This window comes from Daucus carota, chromosome 1 (assembly GCF_001625215.2).
Source record: "Daucus carota subsp. sativus chromosome 1, DH1 v3.0, whole genome shotgun sequence".
NCBI lineage: Eukaryota > Viridiplantae > Streptophyta > Magnoliopsida > Apiales > Apiaceae > Daucus > Daucus carota.
This window is the reverse complement of record NC_030381.2, coordinates 2,857,323-2,871,699: the sequence shown is the minus strand read 5'-3', so window position 1 is coordinate 2,871,699 and position 14,377 is coordinate 2,857,323. Positions and strand designations below refer to the sequence as shown.

Genomic DNA, 14,377 nt, shown 5'->3' with positions numbered 1-14,377 from the left:
ATATACTTTATATGAATATGCTGCACTTATGTGTGTGTGTGTGTGTGTGTGTCTGTGTGTGTTATAATGCCTATACACTTTATATGAATATGCTGCACTTACTATTATCGTTGAATGATTGTACATGTTACAAAGAATTCACCAAAGATATTTTGAGTATAATCGTTCACTTCATTCATTCTTGGACTCCAGTAAGTTGTTCATAGAATTGCAAAAGAGAGTAAAACATGCACAATATCATTCGCTTAGTTCGTTATAGGACTCCTGCAAACTGTTCATAAAAATTTCAAATAGTATTTTATGCACAAGCCATCTCCAGATGGGTGCAATACCCAACCTATGTTTCATAACGTTTTTACTAATATGGCTTCTACCGACTTATAAATTCACTTTCTTAGAAAGTCAATCACGATCATCTCCCATGCATCAGATGCTTAAAAAGACTAAAATTCTATAAACCGGATAAAGACCACAAAGGTATTATAAAGTACACATGAATTCATGATGCATAATCATAACGACACTCCGCGAACCAGTTAATCTTTGTTGGAATAGAACATTCGGACGTTAGTACCTGCTTTGATCCTTCATTGCCTTGTTTACTTGTTCTTGTGCAGTTCTCTTAACTTCATCAATTGTCATCTAGAAGAATAAACATGTAAACATTAGTAGAAGAAATAGTGTATTTATATTTGATTAGAAAGCAAAGACAAACAACATGACTAGCACAGCACGTGAATACATAAATTACACGGGAGATTGGACCGCAGAACATATCTCAACCCCCAAGATAATCCTTAAATTGGACAACTAGAGATAAAAGGTATGTACATAATCAAGGGTAAAATCAAAGTATGTAAGAAAGAGAATATAAATACTGAAGACAACCCTTTTGGACCAAGGCTGAAAAAAAGGTTACAATAAACAATCCACTGAAAAAAAGGTATCTATTCAGTTTATATATAACATCGGGACTGATCCCCCATCACAGCATTAAAATGAAGTATATCACATCTAGCACATCTTAATATGCTGTAGTTTATTTTCATTTAAGTTGCATCAAGTGTTGATGGAAAGAAAGAACTGGAAGATTTTTTTTTTATCAACCAAAACCCTGAACATACTTGTTCACCGTTGCAATGAACAATAAATCCACCAAATTAAAGCCTCAAAAGGCCGGAGCTTCATAATGGAAAGAAATAGCAATGTTGTTTACAGAGGAAGATTATGATAAATAAGCGTTAATTCACGAGAATAGAATTGATGCTAAGCTATGGAATCCCTAATCACAAAAAGATATTTGGGGTGTACAGTAAATAACAGAAGCCCTGCAACTATACCAAGCAAAAGAGGGATAAGAATTAGACAAATGCCTACCCTGTAGAGGTTAGAATAAAAGAAACCAATTCATACAAGGAACAAGCTACCCTACTCTATAAAAAAGCCTCAACAAACATTCTTGAACCTCAAGTACGTCATGTCAACAACATTAAAGGGCAAACAAATTAAGACGCCGTGTAATGAAATAACAAATATGCATCTTTATCATGGTCAACATGCATAAAAATTAAAAGAGATGAGGACATGAAAAGTAAAATATAAAGTTCTCAAGAAACCAGGTAACTGCAACATGACGTACCAGATTGAAGGACATCGCCCGATTAGAAGTCATTCTATTAACTTCATTTGTTTACTTAGTATACCTTAATACAGTACCAAATTTTATTTGATATTTGGCAGTTTTTTCATTTTAGATACAACTATTTCCACTCGCATTTTCATCAGATAAGATTTTTGCTATCTTCGTCAGGAGTCAAATAATACTGCAGTTATGAACTTATAAACATATACAAAAGAGGTCACTTCATGCAAAAGAAATTTTTTGAGCCAAACCTGCACTGCTGCAGCGGTTTCCAAAGCTACCGTCTGTGTAACAGCAGCACTACTTTCGAAGAAATTGACAATCTGATCAACTGAGTCCTTAAGATACTGGTTCATAACACAGCATCAGTTCAAGACATTTTTAATAAAGATAACTGACATTCATCAACGAGAAAAGGCATAACATACAGTGACATAGCACGGAGAAGCTTTTGCAACCATACTCCAGTCCAAGTCAACATCAAATGGCTTATAACAGAAAACACCAAGCAAGGAATCATACGAGGTGGCACTCTGTGTAGTGGAAAAGAATTTCTTTTCAAAAATGGAAGACAAATATCTAACTAATACCAAGGTAAAGAGTCACCTAATTTAGTATTAAAGAGTGGGTCAGACAGAGAGATCATACCTCAGCAAGTAGTCCATTCGGAGATGACAACCGATAAGATCCCAATTTCAAGTCAAAAATTTTTGTTTCAGAATATAATTTTATCAAACAACCAAGATTATCAGAAGATAATTCAGCTAGGCACTCTTGTGCATCAGTAAGCTTTGAAGCATTATGTTTCATGTGAACCTCTAACAAAGTGTGAAGAACATCACCCTTGTCATGAGTTCCCGGTAACAGTGTGTCATCACCTTCCTTGTAACCTATCATATTATTCAGCTGTTCCCAGTCTTCAACAGTAAGGTGCCCAGGTCCATTTTCATCCTCAGCAGATTGATTGTCCCTGAAAATAAAAAAATATTTACTTCGCTATGACAAAAACGAGATATGACTTTTTAAAATGTGAATCGAAATATGAACAGATAAGGTTTTACCCTCCAAATGGCCACCATGATTTCTTTGCTCTCTGTTTCTTGATGTATAGGTCCGACTCCATTGATTGTTCTACAAACTTGTGTGCCAGCATCCTGTGCAATAGCGGGATATGTCAGACGCCAATCAATGTTGCTTAAGACCAAGAGCACATTAAACACATATTTTACTCTTGAGGTATTAAATAGGTTGCTAATTATCTACTTTTACAACTATTGCACCGCAATTAGTTCTAAACTTCTAATCAACTTGGCTTTCGAAAAATATTTTAACCTAGATGGACTCAGATCAGACCTTATCCCTACCCCTCAGCTCTCCCTTCTGAAATTTCCAAGTGCTACTAAAGACATTAGTGGTCAAAACTGCTAAAAGGATTTGGGGGGGGGGGGGGGGGGGGTTGTAAATATAGTGTGAAAGGCACCCTATCCCTCCATCGACGCCAAGCTCTCTCAAAAGAAGACAAATAAGAACCCACAGGGACAAAGAAATTTATAATCACAAACAATAAACAGAATTAATCTTAGAATGATATACTGCATTAGAAGCAGTTGGCATCGCTATTAAAGCCCACAAGAACAATACCTCCACTGAATTATGAGTTCAATGTCAAGTTCACGGTCCATTTCTTCAATGTCACTGTTGTCATCGACAACAGCCCGCGTGTTGTCGGATTTAAGCAGTGCAGCATAGAGGGATATATATTTCTTCCGTAGGCTTGCATAACGCAGGACCTGCTCCCAAGACATTTTTCCACTGCATAATACAATTTTCCATATATTTGATAAAAGCAACAGTTGATAAAAAACAGGGTTCAAGATCAACACCCTTATCAGAATTATAACAAAGATTGAACTTGGCAAGCTATTGTTATATAATTTATTAAAAAAGAATCATTTTCTATCGAAAGAGCTATTGCTCTTCATTGTAAAAAGTAGTATAGACATATATAATATATATAGGCCTCATTTGGCTTGCCTTATTCCAGAAGTAAGTACTAATTTCTGCAGATAAGAAATATTGAACACACCCAAAATACTTTATTCCCAAAAAGTAGTATGTAAATGTGAAAAAAAAAAAAATCGAAACGAGTACTTTATTTTTACAGGACAAGTCCAGCCAAACACCCCGAGAATCAGATACCTGACAACTCACCTAATTTATCACTTCAATGTTTTAATGTCAGAAAATACAATCTTAAAGACAAGGTATAAAATAGGTTCCTGAAGAAAGAGTAAGATAAAGAGAATAATAGTTATATCTTGTCAAAAACTGAAGTTTCTCAAAGGCAACCAACTGTAGTTCCTGCCTATCCTTCACTTAAGTTTCAAAAACAGATCCAAACCAAGATACAACATAAAGTGATGAGCAGCAAGTGGCTCCTCTTCGATAAGGGAACGACTTGTTACTGCAAAGACAATGATATTTGTGTTTCCTTCGAGAGTCAAGAATGAAGACGATGAGTATAAGAAAGATACAGTAAAAGAGTATGTCGACTTTGAGTAGTAAAACTTTCCTCATAGAGGTTAAAAAGAAGTTTCAAGAAAAAATAAATTGAGACTATTTACAGAATTAAAATAATTTATTATTATTTTGTGCATTGTTGACAATGAACTACTCCCTCTGTCCCTCTCATTTCTTTACAGTTTTTTTACACTGCTCGACACGCATTTTAAGGCGCATATAAAACATAGTTGTATAACTTATTTTTAAAAAAAATTCTTTTTTGTATAAAAATATAAACATCAAACTTTTATTCTGAAGAAAAAAAAAGTTCAAAATAGTTTATCAAACTACGTTTTATGAGAGCATTAGAATGCGTGCTGCGCCCCCGTCCCCCAATGTAAACAAATGAGGGGTACGGAGCGAGTACTTGAGTCATACATTACAGTTAAGGTAATTTGCTAATTTGTTATATCTCCTTATTTAGTCATTTTATATTTTTATACTAACTTTGGGGGTTAATTATCAAAGTGGTCACTGGAGGTCATATATCACTTTGCTCACAGATCTTAACAGAGTATCATTTGAATCACCTAAGTCATAATATATATCAAACGGGTACCTCTAAATATGTGTTCAGGGAGTAAAATTAATATTGATTGAGTCTTACAAATTTTTCTTGTATGATACCACAACCAAGTAAAAGTTTTTAATTCTAGTATTTCAGGTAATATATTTACATTTGAAAAAGTTTATTTACTATTTATATTTAATTAAAACAAATAGAATAACTATAAAATTAAAAGTAAATGGTAAATAAATTTTTTAAACTCTAAGCATATTATCTGAAATACTAGAATTCACAACTTTTTACTTGGTTGTGGTAACATCCGAGAAAAATGTGTAGAACTCGCTTGATATTATGTTCACTCCCCTAACCCATTTTTAGATATACATGTTTGATATTTATTATGACTTTAGTGATTCAAATGATATCCCATTAAGATCGATGAGAGAAGTGATATATGACCTCCACTTCAGTGACCACTTGGATATTTAACCCCTAATTTTGTTCACCATGTTTGAAACCCTGCTCAGGGGGCTTTTTGTTTTTATAATCATTGGGTGTACACCCTGTTGCTTGTCCCAAATCGTACTCAATTTGTTAAAGGTGACACCACGTATAGTCTTCCTTATGTTAGCTCTCGCATGTCAACCATGTAACAACGTTAAGTGCTTAATTGTGTTCATTGTGGTTTGATTATTACCACAGACTTGATTTCTACTTGAGTACAAAACTCCCAGCCCTGACCGTTGTTCCTGTCAAATACTTAACCTTATTCTACTTCACCAAGATATTTGTAAAAATATGCTATCTATATATGCATACTTTTAGATGACTTGCTCAAATAATTTTAATATACTTATAAACATAACTTCCCTTCACATGTTTGAAAAATACGTACCATTTCTAAATTGTGTTCTGTTCTAGAAAGAGGAGAGACCTTTACGAGCAAGTCCAATGGTTGTGCTAAAATCAATGGAGCTATTGCTATAATTTAGCACCGGCAAAAAGTGGTTTTTGGTGCTAAATAACACCATATCGCCAATGGTTAGTTCTATATTTTGTTCCAAATTTATTCTTCAAGTACCCTACTATATTAAAATACAAAATAAATTTTTCTACATAACTTTGCACCAAGTACCCCACTATTTTCACTTTTTGATGAGGTGGCAATAATAGCTCCATCTATCTTTTCTTCAATATTTAGAACAAACTATAGCATTGTTCTATTTTAGCACAAGATATAAAACACCACTGGAGTAGTGAACTTTAGTTTTTCTTCTATAAAATAGAGATAGAACAAGATATAGCACATCATTGGACTTGCTCTTCTAATCACCCTTCCTGACAAACACACTCGTAGATTGTAACTTTCATATCTAGAGAACCACACTATCAAAGAACATGCTAATAAAAAAATAATACAAAAATTTATGTAAGAAGTAGCATCCTAAACATAAGTGGTGGCCAAAATGACATAATTATTCCTCAGAGATTTGGTACCTGGCCTTCTTCATCTGCTCTGAAATAACTTTGCAGGCATATCTCCACCAAGATCTTGGATCAGATTTAACAGAAACAAATGGTCGATAATGCGCATATTTTAATCGTTGATTAAATGCAGCAAAGTTATCAGCTAATTTCAACAAGTCCCTATAGCCTTTCTGTAAAAAGAAATGCATGGCTTAAACAACTAAATTCATCGCATGTAGAACTCTCAAGATCAGGAATATGAAGATTCATAGAAAATAAACCTTCGACAAACAGAGGGTGACATCGTCCAAGTTCACTAATGCTTGCTGTAAAGGTTGATCGACTTTAGCAGATGCATTTGGTCGCTGCTTTGAATAATTAGCATTTCCAGACACCGGTTGCAGAATATAATTGTGTTCTCTAACAAGCTCATCTGCTGCCTCTCCATCTTTTGTACCATATTTAAAAACCTAAACAGCATAACATATCATGGCTCAATATAATTGACCAGAAAGAATAAATAACACGTGAACACAGATACCATACAGATTCAGACAGACCTGGCTCCATTCAATTGGCAACAGTTCCTTCCATGGTCTATTAATATGCCAAGGAATAATATCAGAATCCAAATAAACAGCCAGCTCTTCGAGTTCTATGGACTGCAAAACCATTTACAAATACCAGATAAGATAAGGAGGGGAAAATATATTCCTATTATGAACAGCGGATAAGAAAAATATACTATTGCATGTTGTCATAAGATATCTGACTTCAAATAGAAAATGATTAAGTTACCCAACACCAGTCCAACAGAAACGGAAGAAAACTAAACTAAATTTCGAACACCAAGCAAGAAAACCATTTTCCAGGCATACTTTAAGATTTACAATGCCCTAAATGAAATCAAAAAAAATTATGTCTACTCTTGTAGGAGTAATCACAAGAAACATGTGGAAACAAAAGCAAATTAAATTATTGTTCTAAGAAACATCTCAAGAAACATTGTCAGTGAAGCAATTCAAAGTGCGGGCACCCTGGACAAAACAAATGCCATCTCTAGACTATATCAACCGGAACAAAAAGATTAGTGTAGAACAAATATTGCATCAAATCAGGCTAAAAATGTTGTTTTTGGTTAGAGATAATATTAAAGAAATGACCTTCCGAATATGATCTAGAGCTCCCTCACTAATAAACGTCTCGTTCCCCTTCTCGTCAACTGTAACAGCTGAGAGTTTCTTTAAAGTTACGCCTGCTGAAAACGGATGCTCGGGATTGCTATAAAAGACAGTCAAAAGGTGAAGGTAAAACAATTTCCAAAAGCCAACAAATTCTTGATTACATATTTATCAGGATCCGTTATTCAATTAATAATAATAATAATAATAATAATAATAATAATAATAATAATAATAATAATGATAATAATAATAATAATAATAATAATCATAATAATAATAATCATAATAATAGAAGTACCTCTCAAGATCCTCATATCTGATATGAATATTCGATATTGAAAGCTTCAAGTTCCCAATAATAGTGTTAATGAAGGACCCCAGCCAGGATTTGTTCTTGATAGACCAAAAAAGACAGGAGAATCATAATTAGGTCTAACACCAGTAAAACCACACAACAAATTGAATGCCTTCTTAGGAAGTTCATTTATTATAGATCTAGTAAGTTGACCCGTAAAGACTTATGAATAAAGACAGTTATGTGAATGTATCTATATCTGGAGCAACATTGGGACTTGGGAGGATCATTCTTTAAATTTTCCCAATTGCTAGGATATACAATTAAACAGTCAACTACAGCTGTTTCTGGTTGCAGCTAAGATTTCTAGGTTAATAGCTTTGAGACCGAAGACCTGACATTCACTTTTACTTTTATCAGCAATCTGCCTTCAAAATGTACAAATTATATGCTACCCATAAGCTAGAACTACTAAAAATAGTACTAGTAGTCTAGTACCTAAAAGCTACAAGCTAAAACTTAAGTTCAGTTGTCTCCAGAGCAGCATGTCTAAATAAAAGGGTTAATGCTCTGTTTCATCATTGTACTCGACCAAAACTTCAATTGGCCTACCGAGTGAAAAAAGCTTTCAGTCAACTAATTATGCAATTTAAAACTTGCAGAAAGGTCATTCCGTTAATTTTTTAACATAGACATTCTCTCTCCATCTCCTTTCCCCTCTCTCTCTCGGTCCTTTCTTTTTAAAACAAAATGATATCCATCAGTTTGTATATAGCAGCAGCATCGGGGGGAGGAAAAATACATACATATATATATATATACATACATACATATACATACATACATATATATACATACATACATACATATATATATATATGATCGTGCTCAAGAGAAAACCAATCCTTAAAATACAACCTTAGAACCACTAAGGTTCTGTTGCAAAACCCAAATTTTAAATAGATTCTGAGAATCTAAATCTAAATACATGTTTTTAGTATCGTTGTCTGTATTCAAAAATAATTTCAACACATAATACATAAACACGACATTTTTGGCATGTACAGTTCTGCTGCAGAACCCTAATGAATACCAGAAATAAGGCTAAAGGTTCTAAGGGTCCTTAGGCTAAGGTTTCTAAGTGGAACGTTACCCTATATATATATATATATATATATATATATATATATATATATATATATATATATATGCTAGTGATCAAATACAAACCAAATCTTAAATACAAACTAAAAACCTGTTTCAAAATCACTATTTACACCTACATGAATCAGTAGTTCATACTGCATTAATCACTATTTTATTTAGTAAAATCTGCAACTTTTATTTTTCATAATTGAGAAAATCTATTTATTTTCACGATTAGTTGTCGATTGTTATCAATTATGGTAATAGGAGGTCCATGATGGTAGTAAGTGATGAGAGGAGGCGTGTGATGGTGGTAGTAGTCGCTAACTGTGGTAAGGTATGGTGGCAAGTAGCGGCGGCTATTAGTGATGGTAGCTGGTGGTGCCGAGTCATAAAAAGTGTTCTTAATGGTGGAAGAAGGTCCCTTATTGTAGTACGGGTGATGATGAATATATACGTTGTGTATGTGTATGTATATATCTATATTCGCGAGATATGCTATATATAAATTAGTGATTTTTGATGTACAAATTATTGATTTCTGTAGTTAAAAATAGTGATTAAAAATTGATCAGAGACTAGTTTATAGTTTGTAGGCTAATTTGGTTTATAATGGAGTAAGACTTTCTCTCTCTCTCTCTCTATCTCTCTCTATATATATAATATATATATATATATATGTATGAGTTTGTGTATATATGTGTGTGTTCATCTGTTTTGTTGGTTGACTGTTGTTGTCGGAGATCGAGTGGGGGTTGTGCGGCGGCGGTGATTTGGCCAGAGGAACAAGGATGGCGGTGTGGCAATGTTGTGGCTGTATCGAGGTTTTGTGGCAGAGAAGGAGAGCGCAGCGGAGTGTTGCCGCTGATGTGTGCAGCAACGGCGGGTGGAGGGGTCGGTGGCGATGCCGCCACTATTGACTCGCCGGAAGTTGTTGTTCAACGGCTGGTGAACAGGGGAGTATATGTACAGAATGGTGGCTGTGGGACGATAGCGGTGGCTGCTTTGTGGGGTTGGCTTGCAGTATTGCAGACTGGGGAGAAATAGCCGTGTCTTTTGTGTTGCTAGATTTAGGATAAAAGAGAAAAACACGTGGGAGGTATAAAAAGGCGGCAAGGCTGGCGAGTCCAGGCACCCCTGCACTATGCTGCTAAATATATGCAAATCTGTGAAAAATATGCAATTCTGTTAAACTTTACGTTTACCCGTTAAAGTCAAAGACTACTTAACGGCGCTGAATTGTTCTGTTAGACTTAATCTCGTGATTGTAAATTTTTAGATGCTTAATTATTTAATTGAAAACTTTTTTCACTGGGTAGGCCAACTGAAAGTGTTGGTCGAGTAAACAAGTACAATGATGAAATAGTGCATTAACCCCTAAATAAAATATACAAAGTTGAGCAAAGATGCCAACTCATTTGGGTGGACTAGCAAGATTCCAAATTTTGATGTTTCGAGTTGGTGGTGAAGTATCAAATAAACAGATTCTTGCAGTGAGCTACTGGCTTTAGCCATAAACTCTTGAACACATCACAACACATTCAGCACATGCGTTAGTGCATTTAGCTTCATTAGTTGTGTCCCTGTACATTGTACACATTCGGCCACAGTACTAAAATTTCGTAGGATATAAAGAACAGTAAGACCACTTGCAGCTTAGATAATTGGATCTTGATGTCAAGTTTGAAGCTACTGGGACCTCATTCCTTCAAACTATTAATATAAACACAAACCCTAAAATTTGATACAGATAAAACCCACCCCCTGTAACAATCCTTATTACCAGTAAGGCGGCAAGCTTTGTTTTAACTGACAATTAACAGAGACGCCGCTCAAAGTTTAGCAAGTTGCCATGAGCTTAGAAAGGTGACCTCGGTCTCTAAAAAATCATTTGTGTCAACCTAATAGTACATAATGTAATAAAAATATATATGTATAATAAGCAAACCCACACTTTAACATAAGGTAAGAAAGCAAACCATCTCATTCGTTAATATTTGTTTGCTCTCCAGAAGCTTCATCTCCATTTCCTATGCAAATTAATATAAAGTAGAATGTCAATATCAATCACAGCAATGCGTAGCATTTGAGCTTACACAGCCTTACGTGTATTCGAGTCTTTTTAACTTCTTGAACGGCATCCTCGGTTGACCCTTCAACTCGTGTAGCAGGTTCAGCTAGTAAAAAGATCCTATCCAAAGAAACTATAACTGGATCTTGGCCGATTCTGCTCCATGGAACCTGGAATATAGAACTCATCAGACCTTTTAGCAAGCATACAGCAAAATCAGATTAATAAATGTTTTAGGATATTCAATTACTTCTTATATTATAAAGGTGGACGTCCACACTGGCTAGTGACCAAAATTCTAGAGCTTAAGCAATACTGTTCTTGATTTACAAATAAATTCCTGGAGAATTTACTGTTTCTGAACATAAACTCTAATATTGCCCAAGTACTTGTTGCATTGATATATTTTTCTGAATAAGGAAAAAAAAGGTTACCTTTAAGACATTTTTCAGAAAAAATATAAGTAACCCCAGTAGATAATTCCTGCTGGATTGTGGCTATATTCCTAGTTGCGCAACAATATAATTTTCCATTAACAATATTTTGGAGCCATGTACATCTATAGCTGATTATATATAAATGACCATGCTACCTTGATATTAAGTTTAGGTTAGGCATATGTCAGCATACCTACCACACTTGCTAATCTTGAAATAGAGATTACATCAAGTATCTTGGTAAATTTGTCTGCAAGTTGTTTATTAATTGGAACAAACTGAAGTTCTACATAACCGATGTTAATATGTTCCTTTCTGAAATAGTAACTTATGCCCGTGTGTTTGGCTCTTTGGCCTTGAACATTGCTTCCTATAATATACATTACACTTGTGCTATTACAGAATTTAGGAAGTCCTGTTAGTGTCATGCCATTTATATTGATTTATCATTCAAATAATTTGATCAATTACGACTACAGCTTACAAGTCAAAAATGATTACAATGCAATAATGGCATACATTTAATTAGGCCTGATAGAGATTCGTCACTCGGCCTATTCTAAATCAGAAAATATCCATACAAGTACAGCAGACAGACACACCCCCGGCATTGTATTATTGAGAAGATAAAGGCTGCAAATGACTAGGTCACAGCTCTCTGTCAGAAGTTAGGGCACTTTATATAGGCACTTATGAGTGCAAAAGAAGAGAGTGGTGTTTTTATATGTGTTTTCCTTTTTGTTACTATCATGCTTAATTATTATATTATTTCTGCTGTTACCCACCTAATTGTTAAAAGAGATTGATGAAGTGCATAAAGTGATCATGAGAAATGACAGTCAACAATTATAGAATCTTAGATTATGTTAGGACATGCCTTGAGCTTCACTGAGCCAAGAAACCCTGCCTTAACCTTTACAGGTAACTTCAAAGCATTAAGTGCTTCAGGCTTCAGCTGCATATTATTCAACTCCACATCGCCTGTTGCAGATTTAAATCAAGATATAAGAATTTCATTAACAAAAAACTGAAACAAAAACCAGCCAGTTCTCACACAACTACTAATAAACACCCCCCCCCCCCCCAAAAAAAAAAAAAAAAAAAAACAGAGAGAGAGAGAGTAAACATCAACGATAATACTAGACTAACCTCATAAAAGGCAGAAAGACCTCTCCTTAATAAAGAGGAGAGGAGAACGAGAGAGCCTAATAGAGGATTCCTCAATTTAATTGTAAGACATAGAAAACAATGCTGACCAATAATTGTCGAATAAAGAATTTTACTAATATATTTCCTTACACCTACATAATGATGGTGACAGAGTTGTAAAGACGGCGTGCAGATGTTAGTAACACTGGAGGTCGTGTTACTGAAATGGAGATTATAGCGGCACTAAATGTAACTAAAAAAATTCTATGTGATTAATTTCTTTAGCATGTAAAGCCACACTGTGAATCAGGACAGATTTAGAAAAGATGGAATTATAGAACAAACAATATTAACTGATTAAACTCGAGTAGATTAACTGTGGAAGACCCACTACCCCAAGGGCTTCCCAACCTCAGAAGTAAAAAAAGCGATAAATTAGCTTTCTAGTGTGATTGTTTACAGAGACTCGAACAATTATTGAAATCAGCTCACTGTATATTGATCAAGTCTACATAATTATGGGAGATTACATAACTTGCATAGAGAATAGAAATCCTAAAATATAACCTAATGGACTAATTCCCGATAGAAATTTGGGTTTATTATACAACCTTATAGCCCCGCATATAAACAAATAACTTTATTTCTTACTAGACTAAATACATATAAAGTAATCAATAACATATATAAAAATTCTCCACTTCCATTTTCATCACTGTCCACATCATGTAACTTAAGATTTTCTAACCAGTTGATGATTGAATATATTCAATCAATCCTACAAAAAGGGTTTTGAATACCTACTTCCATCTATCTTATGCAGTAATTATCACGTCTGCCCTTGCTTCTGACACATATGCTCTCCATGTTACAATTATTCTCCAATATTGTCTTCATCACTGACAGAAGACCACAGCATAAATTCACACTCCTTGCATCACTTTTGTAAACAGTACTAATATGTTTCATGCTCTGTAATAAACTACCAGCACCCCACACCTTACAAGACCTGATTCAAGAACTTCCTATTTACTAATTCAGTGATACCGCCCGTCAAAAACACATGAAAACAACATATATGTAATTATCCAGAAATTCCACAGCACTACAATTACACAGTCCTCGCAATACATCTAGTAAACTGTAATAATATGTTCCCCACCCCGTGATGCACAACTAGCACCCCTATATTCACTAATCCACAATATTCTCAATACATAAACCACGAAAAAACAATATCTCCACACTAAACCCTAACTCGCCTCACGCCACAAATTCACACAAACTAACAAACATAACTTCTAATCAACTTCAAATCACGCAACGAGTGGCCAAACTAATCAAAATTCAACACAAAAGAAGCCGAATTTCAATATCAAACACTCGACAAGCAATCAGCGAGAATTCAACTAAACTAAAGCAAACAAAGTATACATATAGATACAAGTGCGTGTACGTATAGATGAACGAACCTTGCCAGACGCTGATCTTGAGAGCTTCTTTGCTGAGCCCTAAGACGTAGTTCCCGAGGTACTTCTGTAGCAGATACGCTACCTGATCCTCTAACATCTTTACGGTTTCTTCGATTCCTGGCTTCGCCGCATCAATTACTATACATATATATCTGTATATATCGAGAGAGAGGGGTGATATTTATGAGAGAGAGAGAGAGAGACGGGAGAGAGAATAAGCGAAGGACACGTTTGCTAGTATCTTGTACAACTATATTATTATAATACTCCTATCAATTTTTTTGGGTTAATTATCAAACTCATCACTGAAGTGGACAAAAGGTATCAACTTCATCACTGATCTCCACGGGGTCTCAAGTTGCTCACTAAACTCGCTTAATGGTATCAGATTCATCACTGCCGTTAAAAAAAAAGTAACAGAGGTTAGACGGAGTGACAGATTGG

The 14,377-nt window shown here is 34.8% G+C and overlaps 1 protein-coding gene across 1 annotated transcript in view; it reads right to left on the bottom strand.

Annotated features, from left to right (window-relative positions):
* Positions 1-14,152, bottom strand: part of LOC108193497 (uncharacterized) — a 54,281-nt gene extending 40,129 nt beyond the window's left edge. Inside the window, exons 1-15 of the mRNA XM_017360183.2 lie at positions 13,934-14,152; positions 12,190-12,293; positions 10,911-11,045; positions 10,784-10,834; positions 7,662-7,756; positions 7,343-7,460; positions 6,740-6,841; positions 6,461-6,649; positions 6,210-6,370; positions 3,284-3,454; positions 2,704-2,796; positions 2,291-2,612; positions 2,071-2,175; positions 1,894-1,989; positions 575-642 (exon numbers count right to left, since the gene is read on the bottom strand). Coding sequence (XP_017215672.1) covers positions 575-642; positions 1,894-1,989; positions 2,071-2,175; positions 2,291-2,612; positions 2,704-2,796; positions 3,284-3,454; positions 6,210-6,370; positions 6,461-6,649; positions 6,740-6,841; positions 7,343-7,460; positions 7,662-7,756; positions 10,784-10,834; positions 10,911-11,045; positions 12,190-12,293; positions 13,934-14,030 — 1,907 coding nt within the window. The 5' untranslated portion in view covers positions 14,031-14,152. The remainder of the gene's footprint in view (positions 1-574; positions 643-1,893; positions 1,990-2,070; positions 2,176-2,290; positions 2,613-2,703; positions 2,797-3,283; positions 3,455-6,209; positions 6,371-6,460; positions 6,650-6,739; positions 6,842-7,342; positions 7,461-7,661; positions 7,757-10,783; positions 10,835-10,910; positions 11,046-12,189; positions 12,294-13,933) is intronic.
* Between the last annotated feature and the right edge of the window lie 225 nt (positions 14,153-14,377).